This window comes from Microtus oregoni, unplaced genomic scaffold, assembly GCF_018167655.1.
Source record: "Microtus oregoni isolate MIOR12 unplaced genomic scaffold, Mior012 000065F_ref0000479, whole genome shotgun sequence".
NCBI classification, from domain to species: Eukaryota; Metazoa; Chordata; class Mammalia; order Rodentia; family Cricetidae; genus Microtus; species Microtus oregoni.
Window position 1 is genome coordinate 3,559,726 of NW_024543875.1, and position 20,299 is coordinate 3,580,024.

At 42.4% G+C, this 20,299-nt stretch overlaps 1 protein-coding gene across 3 annotated transcripts in view; it reads right to left on the reverse strand.

Annotated features, from left to right (window-relative positions):
- Window positions 1–10,543: 10,543 nt before the first annotated feature.
- The window catches only part of Fbxo15 (F-box protein 15), a 49,520-nt gene continuing 39,764 nt past the window's right edge, over window positions 10,544–20,299 (reverse strand). For all 3 annotated transcript variants that reach the window (XM_041640922.1, XM_041640921.1, XM_041640920.1), the window contains 2 exons: window positions 15,543–15,667; window positions 10,544–10,916 (listed from right to left, as the gene is read on the reverse strand). In XM_041640922.1, coding sequence (XP_041496856.1) covers window positions 10,647–10,916; window positions 15,543–15,667 — 395 coding nt within the window. In that variant the 3' untranslated portion in view covers window positions 10,544–10,646. The remainder of the gene's footprint in view (window positions 10,917–15,542; window positions 15,668–20,299) is intronic.

Below are 20,299 nucleotides of genomic sequence, written 5' to 3' on the forward strand. Positions count from 1 at the left end.
TAACTTGGCCAAGTCACAAGAGGAAAGTTAACTACAGCTATCTCGTCTTCAACCCCATTGAAGACCCGAGAAGGGAAATAATATTACTTGAATAAGCAGGAAGTACAATCAAGCAACTTCCAAAATGCACAATAAATGACAGAGACAACTGGCTACCTGGGCAATCACCCAAAGTCTCATTTGCAACGTTGGAACAACCAATTTGAGCTAAGGCCTGGAGTAACTAACAGGCCATTTTCAGAGGCAGGAAAAATTTCAGAACTGTCTTACCTTGTCTTGACAAGGTTTGGCAGTCTTTTCTCTTGTATCTTGCTTGTCTAGTCCAGATACCGTGCATTTTGTCAGTGGTGGAGGCATGGGCAGTTCTCTGCCCAAAGGTCAGTTTTGCCAAGAAGAAAACAAGCTTCAAGTAGAGTATCTTCAGTGCCCAACATTCTCTTGGGAAAAGATCCATGCTGCCAGGAGCAATCGATCTCACATCACAGAACCCTAAGTTATTTAAATGCCATATTCATCAGTTCTTTGAAGTGGATGAAGATTACCTATCTATGCAAAATACAATCTCTACATATCTAAAGAACTTGATTAACTACAAGTTTGAAAAACATGGGTGACTATTGACCTATTCTTAATACCTATATAGCTAAAAGAGTAAGGCCTCATATTAGAATATTAAACAATCTTTAAAAACTGTGCAGCAAATGCTGACAATCACCTCAAAATGTAAACAATGTAGAAGTATCTTGATTAGAAGTAAAGATCTATAGTGCAATATGATCAATATATCCTAAAATTATATCAATATACAAAATGTCTTAAGCAGAGGTAGAAGCATGCATGTATGCAATATGACAAAATAACTTTGCTTAGGTGTACAAATGTTGTAAACAGAAATAGGAGCATATTCAATATAATAAATATAATTTGAATCTGTATCAATATACAAGAATCTATACAAATGTAAATTACCTATACATAATAGCTCAGAAGTATTCACTCTAGTACTCACTGTTATTATTAGCATGAGTAAGCTCACAATAATCTACCTATTATCCCATCAAATTTCCCCTTTTCTTCTTCAAGAAGATCCCTGAGCCTACATAATTTCCACCCCAACTCCCAACCCTATACCAGTTATAATCAACCCCAAATTGATGTCCCTAACTCTAAGAACAAACTGTTGGGAGAGGGGGCATCGTCTTCTAGAATTGCTTCCAGCTGTCATGGGGGCAGTGTTCTTTCTATGGGATCTTATAAAATTAAAATGATGGTTAAGTTTCAAGATTATTGTTTGGTATAATTGTAAATAGTCTCTTGAGTATTCATTAGGGCTTTTCTGAAGTTCTTATTTGAAGTTTTGGCCAGAACATTGTAAGAAGGTGCACCATTTCAGCTAACCATGTTGGAATCATTTTAGCAGCTGGTACCCAAAACCAATCACCCAAAACCAATCTTAAAGTAGCTCTATCAGCATCATGATGTCATAAAAGATAAAGTAGATATAAATAAATATTTTAACTATAATTCTTGCTTGATAACTATTTTGTTGTGTGTAATCTTGGTATGTTAAAGTTAAAACCTTTTTATTTAGACAGAAAATGGGGAGGTGATGGGGGATTCCCCTCTGTATGCTGTTAATATATTTTATTGCCACTGATTAATAAAGAAGCTGCTTTTGGCCAATGGCTTAACAGAATATAGGCAGGCTGGAAAAGATACATAGAGAGAGTAGGCAGAATCAGAGAAACACCATGTAGCCACCGGAGGAGAAAGACACCCGTGTGCCAGTACTGGTAAACCATGAGCCTCGTGATAAAATATAAAATAATAGAAATGGGTTAATTTAAGATATAAGAGCTAGCTAGCAATACACTTAAGTGATTGGCCAACCAGTGAATAATATAGTTTCTATGTGATTATTTTGGGTATGGGTGGCCAGGAACAAACAAGCAGTCTCCACCAACATTTGGTAAAATGCAGAGCCCTTTTCATGATCACTCAGAAACCAGAGGGTAAAGCAAGCAATGAGCAAAGCCCTGGATGGATGAGGCAAGGACCTGACCCCACAGGCATCCCTTCAGGATCTGAACATGCCCTTCCATGCCCTCTCCTCTACACGACTTCCAGAAGGAGCACACTGTGCTCCCAGCTGAAGTCTGGACCTGACTGTAGGGATAAGTCCCACCCCTTAGGGGGCGTGTTCGCCTTGGGCTAATGTCTGCCTATAAATTTGGGGAGCGTGCTCTGAGCTCTCTCTTCTGCTTTCCTGGTCTCCGCGGGAACGGTGGTTCTGTAAGTCTATTTCTACATTAAAAATATATATATATATATATTCTTACAATCTGTCTGCATTCGTTTATGCTGCTACATTTTGGCATCCAACGTCGGCCTACTTTGCCCCCGACTCAAGCGGGTAGCCGGCTAGCTAACACAGCACCCTCCCGGGTGCTGTTTTTCAGTTCATGACTCCAGCCCCAGTGCCGAGTCCGAGACACAGGCCCATTCTGCCTGCCTTGGCTAAGTTTTGCAGCGGAACCCCACTGCCTGAATTAGCAGAAGCTCAAGTACCTGCGGTTTTGCAACAAAAGCTGCCACAGCGTCAGATTTGGTCTGATATAAAGTGACTTGGCCGGGCAGTGGTGGCGCACACTTTTAATCCCAGCACTTGGAAGGCAGAGGCAGGTGGATCTCTGTGAGTTTGAGGCCGGCCAGGCAGTGGTAGAGCACGCCTTTAATCCCAGCACTTGGGAAGCAGAGGCAGGCGGATCTCTGTGAGTTTGAGACCTGCCAGGCCGTGGTAGTGCACGCCTTTAATCCCAGCATTTGGGAGGCAGAGACAGGCAGATCTCTGTGAGTTTGAGGCCAGCCTGGTCTACAAGAGCTAGTTCTAGGACAAGCTCCAAAAACACAGAAACCACCACTGGCAGGAACCGATCATTGCAGGTAAAAAAATTTTTCTTTTATAAATAAAATGTCTGAACACATTACTGTTCAAGAATTTAACAGTTTTTTTAATTGTACCATGTGGGAGATTTTACAAGATGTGTCTATCACCCCACATCTATGGATCCTTCTGGGATTCGTAGTTTTCATTGGCACCAAATGGTTTGATAATAGAAATATGATAAAGTCTTTACGAGATGAATCCAGGATTCTTAAGGCAGAGATTGAATGCTTAAAAACAATTGAGAATGATAACAATCTTCTCAAGAATCAGTTTGAAGTTCTCCAGGCTGATAACAATCTTCTCAAGAATCAGTTTGAAGTTCTCCAGACTGATAACAATCTTCTCAAGAATCAGTTTGAAGTTCTCCAGACTGATAACAATCTTCTCGAGAATCAGTTTGAAGTTCTCCAGGCTGATAACAATCTTCTCAAGAATCAGTTTGGAGTTCTCCAGGCTGATGTTAAGGAGAAAGTCATTACTATGGAAGAGGGAACAGCTGATCTGGATCGTAAGGTTCAGTCCCTTTCTGTAGGAAATGAAACATTAACTGAGAGAATCAAAACTGCTGAATGTGACAATCGGATTTTGTCTAAAGCTTATGACAGATTGACGAAAAGATTGTCAATACAAGAAGGCACGGTTTATGCCATAAAAATTATGTCCAAAGATGAGATGTTATCTCTAACGGACAAACTTCATACTTTAGAATCCTCAATGAAGGCTTTGGAACATAATTCTGGCCAGGAGATTCAGACATTGCAGAAGGCAATGGTGAATAGAATTGAAAAGATTGAGGAATTTCTAAATTCTGATGAAGAAGAGCAAAGGGTAGAAAGGCAAATTTTAACTACATCTGTGGGTAAGTCTCTCTGGGACAATTTCCACAAAGCTCTACCTACAGCTCTACCTGCCTTTCCAGTAATAACAACAGAGAAAGTGATTGGTTCCAAAAACCCTAGGGTCATCAAGGAGGATACATGGGAGCCTGTCCGTATGAATGATCTCAAGGAAATAAAACAGGCTGTCATGACTTTTGGGATGCAAGCCTCTTTTGTTAAAGAGATGCTAAGATCTTGGGCCACGGCAAGCAGAGAAACCCCCTCAGACTGGCTCCAGCTGAGCTCTGTGGTACTCGAGAGTGGACCGCAATTGAAATGGAAATGCTTATTCAGGCAAGAGGCTAGACTCTTAGAACAGCAGGAAAAAGCGAAGGGAATTGACATTTCCCTAGATCAAATTCTAGGTGAAGGGCCCTTTTCTGATGCTCAGGAACAAGCTAATTTGGATGAAAACACATTCTCCATGTGTACTACAGCAGCCTTAAGGGCTTGGGACAGGGTACAAGACCCAGGACAGAGAATGGAATCATTTGTCAGAGTTAAACAGGGTCAGAGAGAACCCTTTAGTGACTTTTTACAAAGATTAACTAAGGCTGGACAAATAGAGATATCTGACCCAGAAGCAAGACGTATAATGATTGAGTCTTTGGCTTATGAAAATGCAAATGTGGAATGCAAAAGGATTTTGGGGCCTTTAAAGCTCAGATCAGCGCCTTTGGAAGAATGGGTCTTGCATACACTCAATGTTGATACATTTGATTATGGCACTGAAGCATGGGTAGAAGAAGCAATTTCCAATGGTAAAAGGAGACACCCGAATACCAAATGTTTTAATTGTGGCAAAATGGGTCATATGAAAAGGAATTGTAGACAACGGATTTTCAGAAATAATAATAATAATAATAATAATAATGCATCTTTCAGAAATAATAATAATAATGCATCTTCTAGAAATAACAGAAATAGGAGGACTCAGCCTTCAGGTTTATGTAGAAGATGTGGAAAAGGCAGACATTGGACGAATGAATGCAGGTCTACAAGAGATAGACAAGGCAACCTGATACAGTCGGGAAATGTGAGAGGGGGGGCCTCACAGGCCCCCATGGCAAACATGGTTCAGTCATATCCAGTTTCTGCAGAGAACGTGCCTCATCAGGACAATTAGGAAGCCCCATGCCTACTGTTATAAGCAATAATGATCAGAAAGATAAGTTACGTGTGTTTTGACAAACTTCTATAAATGATCAAAGACCTAAACTGAGAGTGTGTGTAAATGGCATTTTTATTACTGGCCTGCTGGACACAGGTGCTGATGTAAGTATCATTACCCCAGAATCTTGGCATCCGTATTGGCCTCTTCAGAATGTAAATGTTCAGCTCCTGGGAATTGGAACCCTATCTCGAGTAAGGCAGAGCACGAGATGGGTTGAATGTATAGGGCCAGAGGGACAAATAGGAAAATTAAAGCCATATGAAGCCAATATCGCAATGAATCTATGGGGTCGTGACCTATTACAACAATGGAATACTGAAATTAACATTCCTGCTATATCTAGAGCCTATATTTCTGAGAATAATATTAAAAGATATTACAAACTGAGAAAACCGGCCATTCGGGCTGTAAAAGAACAAGCAATTGATGTCCCTTCAGAGATACCAACAGCCTTGCCTCTAAAATGGTTGACTGAGAAACCAATATGGACAAAGCAATGGCCTTTAGCTGAGGAAAAGTTACAGGCTTTAGAACAGCTGGTACAAGAACAATTAGATGCTGGACATATAGAAGAATCTACCAGCCCTTGGAATTCTCCTGTATTTGTGGTTAAGAAAAAATCAGGTAAATGGAGAATGGTGACAAATCTCAGGGCCATCAACAAGGTTATTCAACCTATGGGCCCTCTGCAATCTGGAATTCCTTTGCCCTCTTTATTACCAAAAGGATGGCCTCTCATAGTTATTGATTTAAAGGATTGTTTTTTCACTATACCTTTGCAAAAAGAAGATAGAGAAAAATTTGCCTTCACAGTGCCTACTTATAACAATTCTCAACCTTCGAGGAGGTACCACTGGACTGTTCTCCCCCAGGGTATGTTAAATAGCCCCTCCCTGTGCCAATATTTTGTGAACCAACCATTGCAAATAATACGCAAGAAATTTCCCAAATCAATAGTATACCATTACATGGACGACATCTTGTTATCCGATTCAAACATGGATACCTTGAACAGACTGTTTGAAGAAATAAAGATACTTTTACCTAAATGGGGATTGCAATTAGCTCCTGAAAAGATTCAGAAGGGAGATTCTGTTAATTATTTAGGTTATAAAATAGGTTTGCAAAAAATTAAGACACAAAAAGCACAAATTAGGAGAGATCGCCTACGGACTCTTAATGACTTTTAAAGACTGTTAGGAGACATTTCCAGTCTACGACCAGCTATTGGAATAACACCTGATCTAATAATTCATTTGAACAAAACCTTGGATGGTGATAAAGATTTAAACAGTCCCAGAGAATTAACAGCTGAAGCAGAAAAGGAACTGACAATGATTGAGGAAAAATTACAACAGGCACATGTGGACAGGGTGAATCCAGAGCTCGATTGTATTCTCGTCATACTACCATCAAAAATTTCTCCTACAGGAATTTTAATGCAGAGAGATGATATTATTTTGGAATGGATCTTTTTACCACATAAACCAAGTAAGAAACTGAAAACTTACGTGGAAAAAGTCTCTGAGTTAATTATAAGAGGCAAGATGAGACTTCGTCAACTAGCAGGCATAGACCCAGCAGAAATTATAGTGCCTTTCACTGCTGATGAACTAAAGAAATTATGGGAAGATAATGAACCATGGCAAAGAGCTTGTGCTAATTTTTTGGGAGACATTAATAACAACTATCCAAAAAGCAAGAGGCTTAACTTCATAAAGAGAACTTCTTGGATTCTTCCTCGAATCGTCCGTGATGTTCCAATAACTGGAGCCCGTACATTCTATACTGATGCCAATAAATCAGGGAAGGCAGGTTACAAATCAGAAGACTTGGGTAAGGTGGAACAAAGTCCGTATAATTCTGTCCAGAAGGCGGAATTATATGCCATTCTTATGGTGCTAAGGGATTTTAAAGAACCTATTAATATAGTCACTGATTCACAATACGCAGAAAGAGTTATTTCACATATTGAAACTGCTGAATTTATACCTGATGATACAGAACTAACCTCATTGTTTCTCCAGGTTCAAGATTTGATCAGGAACAGGCTTTGCCCTATGTACATAACACACATCCGATCCCATACGGGTCTGCCAGGTCCTCTAGCACAAGGTAATGCAGAAATTGATCAATTATTGATTGGTAGTGTGCTACAAGCCTCTGAATTTCATAAAAAACATCATGTTAATAGCAAAGGTTTGAAGAAAGAGTTTTCAATTACATGGCAACAAGCTAAGGAGATTGTAAAGAAATGCCCTACTTGCTCTTTCTATAACCAAACGCCACTGCCTGCAGGGGCTAATCCAAAGGGCACCCAAAGGAATGAAATCTGGCAGATGGATGTGTTCCACTTTGCAGAATTTGGCAAATTAAAATATGTTCATCACACCATTGACACTTATTCAGGCTTTCAGTGGGCAACTGCTTTAAGTTCAGAAAAAGCTGATTCAGTAATCACTCATTTATTAGAAGTCATGGCTATCATGGGTATACCTACACAAATAAAAACGGACAATGGTCCTGCTTATGTTTCTAGGAAAATGAAACGGTTTTTTGATTATTACAATATCAAGCATGTTACAGGTATACCATACAATTCTACAGGTCAAGCAGTCATAGAAAGATCAAATCGAACTATAAAAGATATGTTGAACAAACAGAAAGGGGTGGAAAACAACCCCAGAAATAGGTTACATAATGCTTTGTTAACCTTGAATTTTCTCAACGCTAATGAGAAGGGAACAACGGCTGCAGAAAGACATTGGATAATGGAAAAGTCTACTGAACTAAATCAACCAGTTTATTTCAAGGATGTGCTGACCTCACAATGGAAGCCAGGATATGTGCTACGTTGGGGAAGGGGTTTTGCTCTTATCTCCACAGGTGAGGAAAAATTGTGGATACCATCAAAATTAATAAAGGTTCGGTTTGAAGAGAAGCCACTTGGAAAAGATAAATAACAATTCTTTCATAAGGATGGCGAACATACTGATGGTAAGAAATACAGATAGGTTGGAGGCAGGGTTCTTTTCTTATCTCCACAGGAAAATACTCATCTTCAAAGAAATTGAGGGACCCTGAATATTTAATTACTGATGGATGGACACATTTTGTAAGTATTAATTTTTATTTATATGTCTTATTAAACATTTCTTTATAAATATATAGAGCTGGTTTTGAAGTTGGACTCTGGCTCAGTCCCTCTCCAATTCCAAGCCTGTTAGTAAGAGAAAAACCCAGAGTTTCTGGAGTTTCTGTCTCATGTCAAGAGCCATGATATGGGACAGAAAGAAATATGAGTTTAGAAAACATCTTTGCTTTTCTTCATATCTATCATACTTTTCATTGAATATATCTATCATGCCTTTCATTGAATATATATATGTATGTCTATATATGTCTATATGATTAATGTTTAAGTTTTTCACAATGAACAATGAGTTTTTCCTGAAGTGACATTTGAAGTTTCCAGGAAGAAGATGGGGCCCCACAACAACAACTCTACCTGGTTGATATGACGTCATGATACTGATAGCGCTACTACAAGACCTGTTTTGGATACCAGCTGCACAAGACGATCCCAACTTGGTTAGCTGAAATGGTGCACATCTTGTACAACATTCTGGCCAGACCTCCACAAAATACTCAGAGACTATTTGCAATTTTAAAAGACATTGATCTTGAAATTTAACCATCATTTTACGTTCACAGGATCCCCCAGAAAGAACGTCGCCCCCATGACAGCTGGAAGTAATTCTAGAGGACGACGTCCCCTCTCCCAGTAAAGTTTACCCCTGGGTTTAGGGACATCATTTAGGGGTTGGGAGGTTGAGGGAGGAATTTTATAAGCTCAGGGATCATTTAAAAAAAAAAAGAGGGAATGATGGGATAATAGATTTATAATTGTGAGTTACTGCTTTTAGACAAATATATTGGTATCAATTCTTGTATATTGAAACAAAGTTAAATTATATTGACTATTGTATGCATGCATGTTTCTATGTCTGTTTAAAACATTTTTATGTATTGACATATATTGTATTGATATATATATTGTATATATTTACCATATTGCAATGTACATTTCTACCTCTGATTAAGATACTTATATAATGTTTGTGTATTGATATATATTTGCCATATTGCAATGTATATTTGTACAGTGTTTATATTTGGAGGTCATTATCCTCATTTGTTACACAGTTGTTTATTGTCTTAGTCTTTAAGTTAGATAGATATTGAGAATTATATAGTCATCTAAGTTTGTCATTTATAATCAGACTAATCAGATTCTTTAGATATATAGAGATTATACTCAGTATAGATAGATAATCTTCAACCTCTTCAAAGAGCTGTAGAAAATGGCCTTTAATCTAACTCAGAGTTTCGTGATAGTGAGACACAATTGCTCCTGGCAACACCACTCTATTCCCGAGAGAATGTTGAGCACCAAAGACACTCCACCTGGAGCCTTTCTATTTGGCAGAACTGGCCTTTGGGCAAAGAAATGCCCATACCTCAACCACTGAGAGAGATACAGAGCGTGCATCAATGGATAAAACAGGACTGTCATATCCTGCCAAGACAGGGTAAGATAGTTTTGAAAAGTTCCTTGCCTTTAATAATGGTATGTCAGTTATGTTAGGCCTTAGCCAAAATTGGTTGACTCAATATTGCAAACGAGACTTTGGGTGATTGCCTAGGTAGCTAGTTGTCTCTGTGATTTGTTGCATGTTTTGGATATATCTCGTTTGTTGAGTAGTGTTTATTCCCTTCTCGGATCTTTGACTGAGTTGAAGATTATATAATTGTAGTTACTCTTTACATTATTTGGACTCCTTGAGATAGAATGTTTAGCAAAGCTTTTGTTCTCAATATTGTTTGTTATATTTATTATTTGTTGTTATTGTATGTAGTTGTATTTGGTTTAGTTCTGTCTTATTTAGACAAAAAGGGGAGATGTAGGGATAAGTCCCACCCCTTAGGGGGCGTGTTCGCCTCGGGCTAATGTCTGCCTATAAATTTGGCGAGCGTGCTCCGAGCTCTCTCTTCTGCTTTCCTGGTCTCCGCGGGAACGGTGGTTCTGTAAGTCTATTTCTACATTAAAAATATATATATATTCTTACAATCTGTCTGCATTCGTTTATGCCGCTACACCTGACCAATGCTGGCACTCACCAGCTCCGACTAACAGAGGGCCTGCTCATCAGCAGCTGTTCCTTCCGTCTGTTTTGCCTCTCAACAGCCTAGCCTTGACTCTGTGCTTCAGCCATGGTGAGCACATGAGGTCCACTACTCAGGACTCTAGTGGTGCATTCTAGGCAGCTCCCTTCCTAGGCACCCTACTGCTTGCCCTTCAGGCCTAACCCTCCTGGTCTCCAGCCTGGTAGTGTTAACTGAGTGTGCCTTTCTGCCTGTGGCTTCTGCAGCTCACACCTATCCAGGAGCAATCTAAGTCTACTACTACAGCTAAAGAAATCTTCCAAACACTTCACTCAAAGACAGAGTCGTTAATGGAAAATAAGAAGGCACCAGACAGACTGCTGTGGGTATGCTTTATTTTAATTTTAAATAAGAACAAAAATGTAAAAATAAAAAATAAACACCTCAATAGTAACAAGACTTTGCCACCTATTTCTAAAACTCAGTATGCTGTCCCAAACCAATGGTTTATTTTTGCTACACTGAGGTAGAGGACCAAGCTGACAATAAAGTATTCTTCTGTCTCTTCGATCCACAACAGCTCTGCATGCACTCCTCCTTCTGGGTCCATGTAGTCCACATAGTAAGTGTGCCCCTGGAAATGAGGACCATCAGAGGGGTGGGGGACAGACCTCAAGTGCACTGGAGAAGTCACACACCAAAAGGGCTTCCTGTACTCTTCCAGAACAGTCAGGTCCATGAAAGAGCAATTCTGTAATGAAGATTCACAAGCGTCAGGACAGCAGGCTCATTTCCACAGGCACTGCGACTCTGTAAAACTGACTGACTGGAAAGGCTGCTTGTGGCATCCAACTCCCAAGTCCTTTATGCACATCATAGGACCTCCTGTTTATCCAAACCCAGTCAGCACATAGACTTCCTGTGCACATGCTCATCCTCGTGTGTGCACAAGGAGCTGTCAGCGCTGGAGCCTGGCTAGAGGCAACAGGTCTTCCACAAGAGAGGCCCGTGCCATTGTTTAAGAGGGTGACATCCTGCCCTGGAAAGCAGCTTCTCAATGCTCGACCAGACTGTCGCCTTCCACTCTTGATCTGTGTCCTTGCGGTTCCAAACTTTCAGCTCTCCAACCCTGGCCTCGTGTTCCTTTCTTTGTTGTCCACCATCCTCTGGCTTATACTGTTCCTGACACTAGGATCTCGATGTGTGCTCCCCTCATTCGCTCTCCCTCAGGTCCCACCATCTCCTGAGTGATCCCAACTGCTAGTGGATCCAGTAACAGACTCTATCTGACTCCTGTATCGATTCGTCAACCTCACCTCAGGTATTCATTCCCACAGTTTGAGCTTCTGAATCAACACTGTGGGCCCTGCTTCTAGCTTGTCTCTTCACTCGTCTCTACTCAGCTACTCCTAGTTCCCAGACCACTAGACTACAGATTCACCAGAATTTTGTCACTGTAAGCCACTGCATCCTGAATCACATGTTGTGAGGCACAACTATGTGTTAAAAGGAGAAATTACAAACAACGCTATCTTAGTAAATTCTGCTTAGATAACAGGATTATGTGTGATTACACACATTTGTGTGTCTGAAAAGGTTTGGGGAACATCATGGCCCATGACCTCTAAACTACCAGCCTTCTAGCTCTCCTCAGGCCCCATCTCAATCACGTCTGTTTCACTGCTCTTCACTGAATTGACTTCTTCATCAGTTTATCTCCCTTTGGCTCCAGATCTACTGCAACCGAGCTGTGCCTGAGATGAGGTATCTCGTGCGTTTCTGGATCTGATTGCCCTGCACAGCAGCAGAGCCACAGACAGCGCTATCCCCAGGGAGCCATGACATGCTCAGAAGTCTTTTGAATATACTGTTCATTGTGGGACAGTCTCTCTCCTCCCTGAACTGGTATCCTCATCCTCTCCCATTACCCTCCGTGCCCTCCTCACAGGTGCCCCTGCACAGCAATGTGAGAAGAGCACCTCCTCTTCCCAACAGCAAATACACAACTATGTCCCCCACCCTCTCCTTACTTGCACATCTGTGCTAAGGGTGCTTTTATCAGGTGGGTTTTAGAACAGCCCACCAACAAGGAGGTAGCCTCTGACACAGTAAGTACTGTCTCTTTTCCCCAGTTTTTAACATTCAGACTTGTTCAAGTGACTATGGAGAGGGAGGGAGGGAGGAAGGGAGGAAGGGAGGGAGGGAGGGAGGGAGGGAGGGAGGGAGGGAGGGAGGGAGGGGAGACAGGGGACAAACGGACAGACGCACAGAGAGAAATAACTCTCCCAGAGTATAAGCGACACTTGCTCTCTCTTCCCTCTGCAAGCAGACCTATCTTGCCTGTGTCCAAAACCTTACCTCCTGCTCACACTTCAACCCACTCTAATCCCACCTCTTCCTAAGATCTCTAAACACAGTGAACATCTGTCAAGTCCCCACTGGACAGATTCAGCACTGCTTAGCATTCTTCGCTTCAAATACTACCTTCCCAGAACTTCTAGAACCATGCATACCTTCCACCAGACAGTTATAACAGCGGTCCTCACAGCTTGACCTAGAGCACAGGTTTTATTATATATAATCATTCTCTCCCTAGACAGAATTTATCTACATCCACAACTCATAATAATCAAAATATCCATGACTTCCAATATGTACCTCCAGGCTAAACCTCTTTCAGGTTCAAAAAACTAAATATCCAAGTTCTTGCTCAACAAAATGACAAAGGTCAATCACGGTTGGCATAACTTATTCAAACCCATGCCCATCCCTGCCCGAGAGCTGCACTTGGGCACTGGAGTGGCACCACTGACCATCAGTTGTCTGAAGTCTGGTGCCACCCTAGTTCCTCTTGCCCCGCATTATCCACCTGCGCCCACCACTAGTCCTGTCTGATATGGATTATTTCAGACTGGTCCAAGCTCTATGTAGATTTCTGAGCCGGGGCCACAGTATAAGGCTCTGCCTAAAAAATAAATAAATAAAATAAAAAGGACATTTTGTAGTCACATATGACTATTAGAAATAAAAGAATCTCTTTTGCTACAAGCTGCAACATTATACAGTAATTGCTCAGCCATATTTTCACACGTGACTTATCAGAACCAAGGGATCTGATAAAGGCTAAACCAAAAAGCAAGGCTTTCTGGCATTATTGCTTTATGAATAAGTGGCTGTCCTTTGCAGTAGATTTTCTCTGTACCTAACTCTCTTTCTGATATATATTTGGGAACTGATTCCCACAGTTCAGAACTGTTTGGTGAAAAGAGTTTCCCACTGTCAGGCCTCTGTTCCTCTCCCCTAGGTAAACACAGAGATCTGCTTTCCTGCAGTTATCTTTATCAGCAGTGATTAGGGATAGAGTATCCACCTAAGCTAGTCACAGATCTCCAAGGACATAGACTTACCACCTGCCCAAGCTGCTGTTGAGGTTACACCCCACTTAAAAGATTTCAAACTCCTTATGCTCATCGTCACCCCAGCTTACTGATGCTTTTAGTTCAGGAAATTTACTGCTTGTGTTTTACTCTCAAGGACAGCAGAAGAGATGATTAACTGCAGCCCAGAGAAAAACCCACAGACCCACAATCAGAATGGCTGATAACAGCATAGCCTGGAACTGATAATTTAGAGGCCCGGGTCTCTTCTTCGTTTAGAACAGTAAGTCTAACTCCAGACCTAGGCCCGTATATAAGTGGCATATGCAGATCCGATCCATCTAACCTCCAACTCAGGAGAGACAAGAAACTCTTCCCTGAGAGAAAAGGTATTGCTGGAGAAACTTTCCAGAGCCACTGCCCCTACTCACAGACATGGAATCATGCCTTTACATGGACAACCTACACACATGTGCCCTGAGCTGGAGGGGCAGGTTCTGCAGCTATTAGTGCAGCCTCTTTGAGAAATGCTGCAGAAATCCACAGAACACTTGTTGCTAAAGACTCAGGGTTAGGGTTGAGCTTTCCTTACATATAGTTCCAGGGGAGACTGTTTTCAGCATTAGAGCTGTAAGAAAGCTTTGTCTCATGGTAGAATTACTAGACTTCCCTTTTTAACCTCAGAGAACTACACACCTGCTTTGATCTTGCTGTGAAGAAATAATAGAATTAAATAACTTTAAAATTACTCAGACCCTTTACGCTTCTCATATTTATATTCTGCCTTTCTTGGTCCTCAAGGTCTATTTTTAACTTTAATATTTTATTTTAATGTGCTTTTACATCATGGCCATTTCGGTCTATCACAGAAAGATGAAAGTTCACGTTTGTCCTCAAAGATATAAAACAATAATCTTATAAATGACATTCAAATCTTTTACCAAGATTTAAGGTCTGCTCACAGATGAAGAGCAAACCCAAATGGTTGAGAAGATCAGGCTCCACTGCAGGCCGCCCTGGTCATGGTCAAGTCATCCACATCAGAGGGCAAAACGAGCACGGTGCAAAGGCGCCTGCAGCCACAGCCAACCTGTGACCCCCAGACCCCACTCGTGCCATCCAGTAAAGAGAACCAGCGGTAACCACGGCAACAATCACATAAGAGAATGGAATCATGGGAGATCTCCTAATTTCTCTCCCCTCCTTTCCTGACAGTCCCTATCCCTCAACCAACCAACTCTCCCCACTCCCCACCATTTAGCTATGTTCATTTAGCTGATCAAGATCCTAAAATTGGAACAGGACTCATAACTGCACAGCCTTCAAATAAGTGGAAATGTCCATTTTCAGCAAATGCTACTTGCCTGGCCAACTTTCAGCTCCCCTCTTCCTCCGCCGGACAGATTGAGGGTATGAGGAAGCAGAGGTACAGTCGGAGCTATCCAAACATGGCTACAGTCTACCTGCCCATCCTTCTCCGATACACTCCGTGGACAGCACAGGCATTTGTGGTGGTTTCAGTGAGAATGGCTCCCATAGGCTTATATGTTTGAATGCTTGGTCCCCAGTTAGTAGAACTGGCTGGGAAGGATTAGGAGGTCTGGCCTTGCTGGAGATGTGCACTGGGGGTGGGCTTAGAGGTTTCAAGCCCTACAGCAGACCTAGTGCCTGACTCATCTCTCTGCCCATGGATCAGGATGTATGCTCTCGGCTACTGTGCCAGTGCCATGACTGTTTGCTGCCCACCATGATCATGAAACCATAAACAAGACCCCAGCCAAATGCTTTCCTTTATAAGAGTTGCCTTGGTCATGGTGTCTCTTCATGGCAATAGAACAGTAACCAATATAAAACATTAAATAAATTCTTGATGAAGATACCATTCTGACAAAGACACAAATCTACAGAAACCAGAATACTTTAAGGGAGGGTTATACACACACATCAACAGACTTTATTACACATAAAATTACTTGAAGAAAAAAAACTTTTATTTTTACCTCAATAAAGCCATTAAAAATAGTAGTTCTCCATGCAAGGCCAACTTTCCCAATAAGAGGCAGGTGCTGTCTGTTATTGTTCAAATTTATCACCATGAACTTCGCATATCCATTCTCAATGCACTCTGAAACGATTTAAGGTTAGTTTAGTCACTGCGCTTCAATTGAAGGGGGAGCATGTCTTCAGGCAGGCTACTCCTGAGGTGTGCCTCGGACTGTGAAGTTCTACTCACTGAGGACAGCGCCCTCTATCATCAGGTCTGAGTAGTAACCTGTATCTCAGAGACTGGAGGACAGATGTGGGGGTCTAAGGAATTGCCAAAGGTGAGCGGAAGATGGCTGCAGAAACCTATCCAGTCACTGAGGGAAAGACAAAGGCTCAAGCTTCCCTGGGGGTGTTGGCTAGCACTCCATCAGAGAAGAAACTATCAAGGAAGGAAGGCTTTGAATGTTTCCATCTATGCGGGCTTCCCCACTGCTTTGGGGCCGTGATAAATACACATTGTAGAATACATGTAGAGCTAGCTAAGATCCCACTAGCCCCTCTAAGAGCACACCCCAATGACCTGATAAGTTCCACTACCTCTCACTAATGCCAAGTTGAAAACCATGACTTTTAAAACACATGAGCCCTTAGAAGAGGGGTCATTCCAGATCAAGGCTATATCACTTGGTCATGCCGTCAGTCATGAAAATGGAAAAGAATAAACACTGATAAGCTTAAGCAAAGAGATTCAATTATGTCCAAAAAAGGAAATCAAATGGAATAAAGAGATGAAAGCTGGCCTACCAAAGGAAGGATAAGGAGCAGGTGAACAAGAGGGAGGAAAGGAAGAAACCGATTGCACTCTTTCATCCATGGCCCCACCGTCCATCTTGACCATGTATCCTTTTAACCAGCACCGTGACTTTGTTCCCTTTCCTCCAAACAAAGTTATCTTGTTTCTTTTACAAACCTGTGTGAGCTCTGGCTTTCAATTATTTGGACATAAGGCACAAACACCTTGTCTAGACTCTGACCAACAGTCCATGAGTCTTCCGCAAGAAGAGAGCAGGAGACAGAAGGTCCCTATAGCAGCTGTGTAAGCCCTGCCCCAAAGTCCCTGCTACTGTGTAATACACCTCACATACAGCTGTGCCTCTGGTGGGCCCCAACAATGTAGTCCTTCAAAACGTCAACATCACCTGTATGCGCGTCAGCACCGTGCACTCCATCCTCCATCAACATCACCTGTATGCGCGTCAGCACCCTGCACTCCGTCCTCCATCAACATCACCTGTATGCGCGCCAGCACCCTGCACTCCATCCTCCATCAACATCACCTGTATGCACATCAGCACCTTGCACTCGGTCCTCCGTCAACCTCACCTGTATGCGCGCCAGCACCCTGCACTCCATCCTCCATCAACATCACCTGTATGCACATCAGCACCTTGCACTCGGTCCTCCGTCAACCTCACCTGTATGCACGTCAGCACCCTGCACTCCATCCTTACCCTTCCTCTTCCAAGACCTCCACTGCACCCTGGCGTTTCACTACATGCGACAGTTTCTGCATGCTAAGATCTGCTTTGTCAAAAACAATGCTCTTCGTAAATAAAAGCCATATCCATCTGAGGCATATCAACAACATGCTAATAACACATTTTCAGCTAAGAAATAAACGTAACATAGAAAAGGTGGGGTATAAAGACTGTGGCGAGAAAAGGTTGATTGGTAATTGATTTTTCTAATGCACAGAGACAAGCATGAAGAAGTAAAGATTAGAATGGACAGAAGCAGGAATCACCAGTGTTGCCTAAAGAGAGAAGCCCAATAAAGGAAACTGGACTCAAGATTCCGCCTGACAGGCAAACGGGGTAACCCAGAGCCACATAGAAAGAGCAATAGCAACCACCTCTCACACAGTGAACTCAAGGCTATTGGCCATGCAGTATTAACCAGTATTGACTAGGCTATAGATTCTACAAAGGGACAATCAAAAACACAACGCTAGAAGGACCGATTGGCACTGCCTCTTAAGGAGAGAAAACCTTTAGTGTTCCTGATTCCCTGTAATGTTCTGACATAAACAATCCACAGATATATGCATGTTTTTTCTTCTTTTTTGTACTTTCTAGCTAATTAATTTTAGACATCTTTATTATTTCTCAAATCTCCAAAAGAGAAGAAGCTCAAGCCCCTAGACTCAGATGGAGAAGGTGGGATATGGAAAGATGGGCTCCAAGCACTGTAAGGAGGAGTGTTCTCTCCTGGGCCTCTGTGTTACAGCAGCCGAAATGGCAAGGTGAGGCTGAGAGGAGGAGAAAAGTGACCTCCCCCCTCAACATCTAGGTGCCACGGAGACACAACTTCTGAGTCACCGGGCAGTCTCTACACCTGTCCTGTAACTGGATCTCTATTGAGAGATACATACACATGCAGAAGGACCTTCCTAAGAGTGATGGCAATCACTGCAGGTTAAAGAGAATATACGCACTAGACGCTCAACCACTGGTCAATTCAGTGGAGTCTGAAGCTTGCTTTTGTGATTGCTATGCTTATGGTTCCAGCTGGCATTTTCCTGGGTCTCATTTCCACTTTCCATGGATTTGCACCAATCTCCTATCAGTTCAGTCCACATGAATATAACTTATTTTCTAGACAAGCCCTCCCTCGGGGTAGAAAAAAATAGATGGAAACTTTTGGGAGGGGGTCTCTAAGTCCTACGCTGTCCTCGCTTAGCACTCTTATATTCCTGACAGCAACAAGTCAGGGTGGTGGAGCACTGGTGAGAGAACTGAACCCGGCTATCACGTATCCTCTTCATGTGGGGCTATCACGTATCCTCTTCATGTGGGGCTATCACGTATCCTCTTCATGTGGGGCTATCACGTATCCTCTTCATGTGGCTTCACTAACTCGTGGTGAGTTCATGGCACACCAACCCCAAGAAGATGCAGTGAGACCCTCAGAAGTGGAGAAGATGCCTCAGACACAGGACCCAAAAGCCAGTGAGGAGAGCTAACCAAGAATGAAGCTGGCCGTGAAGAACCAAAGTAGGACAGGAGATGGGTGGTCTTGGCACATGCTGTCTAGACACATCCTGTCCCATGACGGGCGTCAGTGGACCTGCATCGAAGCACACTTGAACTAAGATGTACCTCTGAATTCCTCAGCAGAATCAAGTGGTTTGTTAGGTCGTGATAGGCTGTGGGTTTTATAGATTTTAATAAAAATTTTAATAAAAAAATTACCTGACACAGAATTGGAGTTTTTTTCTTCTAAAATAATTTTAACATGGAAAGCACAGACAAATTTGTAAGCAGAAGAGGAATTGATAGGAAAGCAGCTTTGAGATGATGAAAGAGACAGAGACAAATGGCTAAATAAAGGTCTCAGAGCAGGCAGGAGTGGGTATATTTAGAAATTGGAAAGTTCATTTTGGAAAGAAGTGGGACAGCTTTTCCTCTGAAACAGGGAAAAGCAAGGCTGAAAAAAATCTGAGACAAGTGAAGATGTGAGGGCCGAGGAGGGAGGAAGCATGGCAGGAGGGCACGGGAGCAAGGGTGGAGGGAGACGCTGGCTGAAAAATGAAAGGTGTTCCTCACAACATAAGGGGTCATCAAACAACTGATTGCAAGATTCCTAAGTAGCAAGAAGTGACAGCCTGGGCGGGAGGCTGCTCAGAGCAGCAGATGTGGGTCAATGCTACACAGGGACAGCAGAGACAACGAGGCAGGGGTCTCTGCCATGCCACATAGAGTATAAGACGGGAAGAAGTCACTGGAAAGACCAAGAAAGAAAGGAGACCCAGAAATTTATTACGAGTACAGAAAGTAGGCCCACCGACAGTTAGGAAGCTTGCAATGCAAGGAGAGGCTCTAAGATCGATATCCTAGAGATCAAAGATCATGGTGTGGACACGTAAACTCACACCAGGGAAAATTAGAGGTCAAAGATCATGGTGTGCACATGTAAACTCACACCAGGGGAAAATTAGAGGTCAAAGACCATGGTGTGCACACGTAAACCCACACCAAGGGAAAATTAGAGGTCAAAGATCATGGTGTGGACACGTAAACCCACACCAGGGGAAAATTAGAGGTCAAAGATCATGGTGTGCACACGTAAACCCACACCAAGGGAAAATTAGAGGTCAAAGATCATGGTGTGCACACGTAAACTCACACCAGGGGAAAATTAGAAAGCCTATCATTTACATTTTTTGCAAATTACGTGTTTTGTATGAGATTCTATTTCCATAATTCCCTTACAAAATATCTTACTATCTAAAACATCTAACTTAAATAAATTTCCTTGACAACAACATACTTCAAAGAAGTCGGAACACCAGCAAAGGCAAATAAAAAGCTGACGTCCGGCAGCCAGAGCGGTGGCTTGTTTTCAGCCTGGCCCGGGCAACATGAGACTCATGGGGCACAGTCTGTGTAGTAGCAAAGCCTGGACTTCTAATGCCCTAGTCTGAGCACCTGTAATCTTTCAACAGGCCCCAAAATTAAACAGGTGTGCTCCACAGTAAGGCTCTCCTCCTCCAGGTAGGCTCTGGCATGGGCAGTGTTCGCCTGCAATGCGCACTTCTCGGGAGCCACTAGAAGTACAGAGCAGAAGAAAGGTGGGGTGTACCCCTAATGAAGTGCTATGGTGCGGTGCCTGCTCTAAGTTTTCTAATAATCACCACCCAGAAAGGACAGCACTGCTTCCGTGATTCACGTGTCATGAGAGACGCTTACAGAGTACAACCTGACCTAGAAAC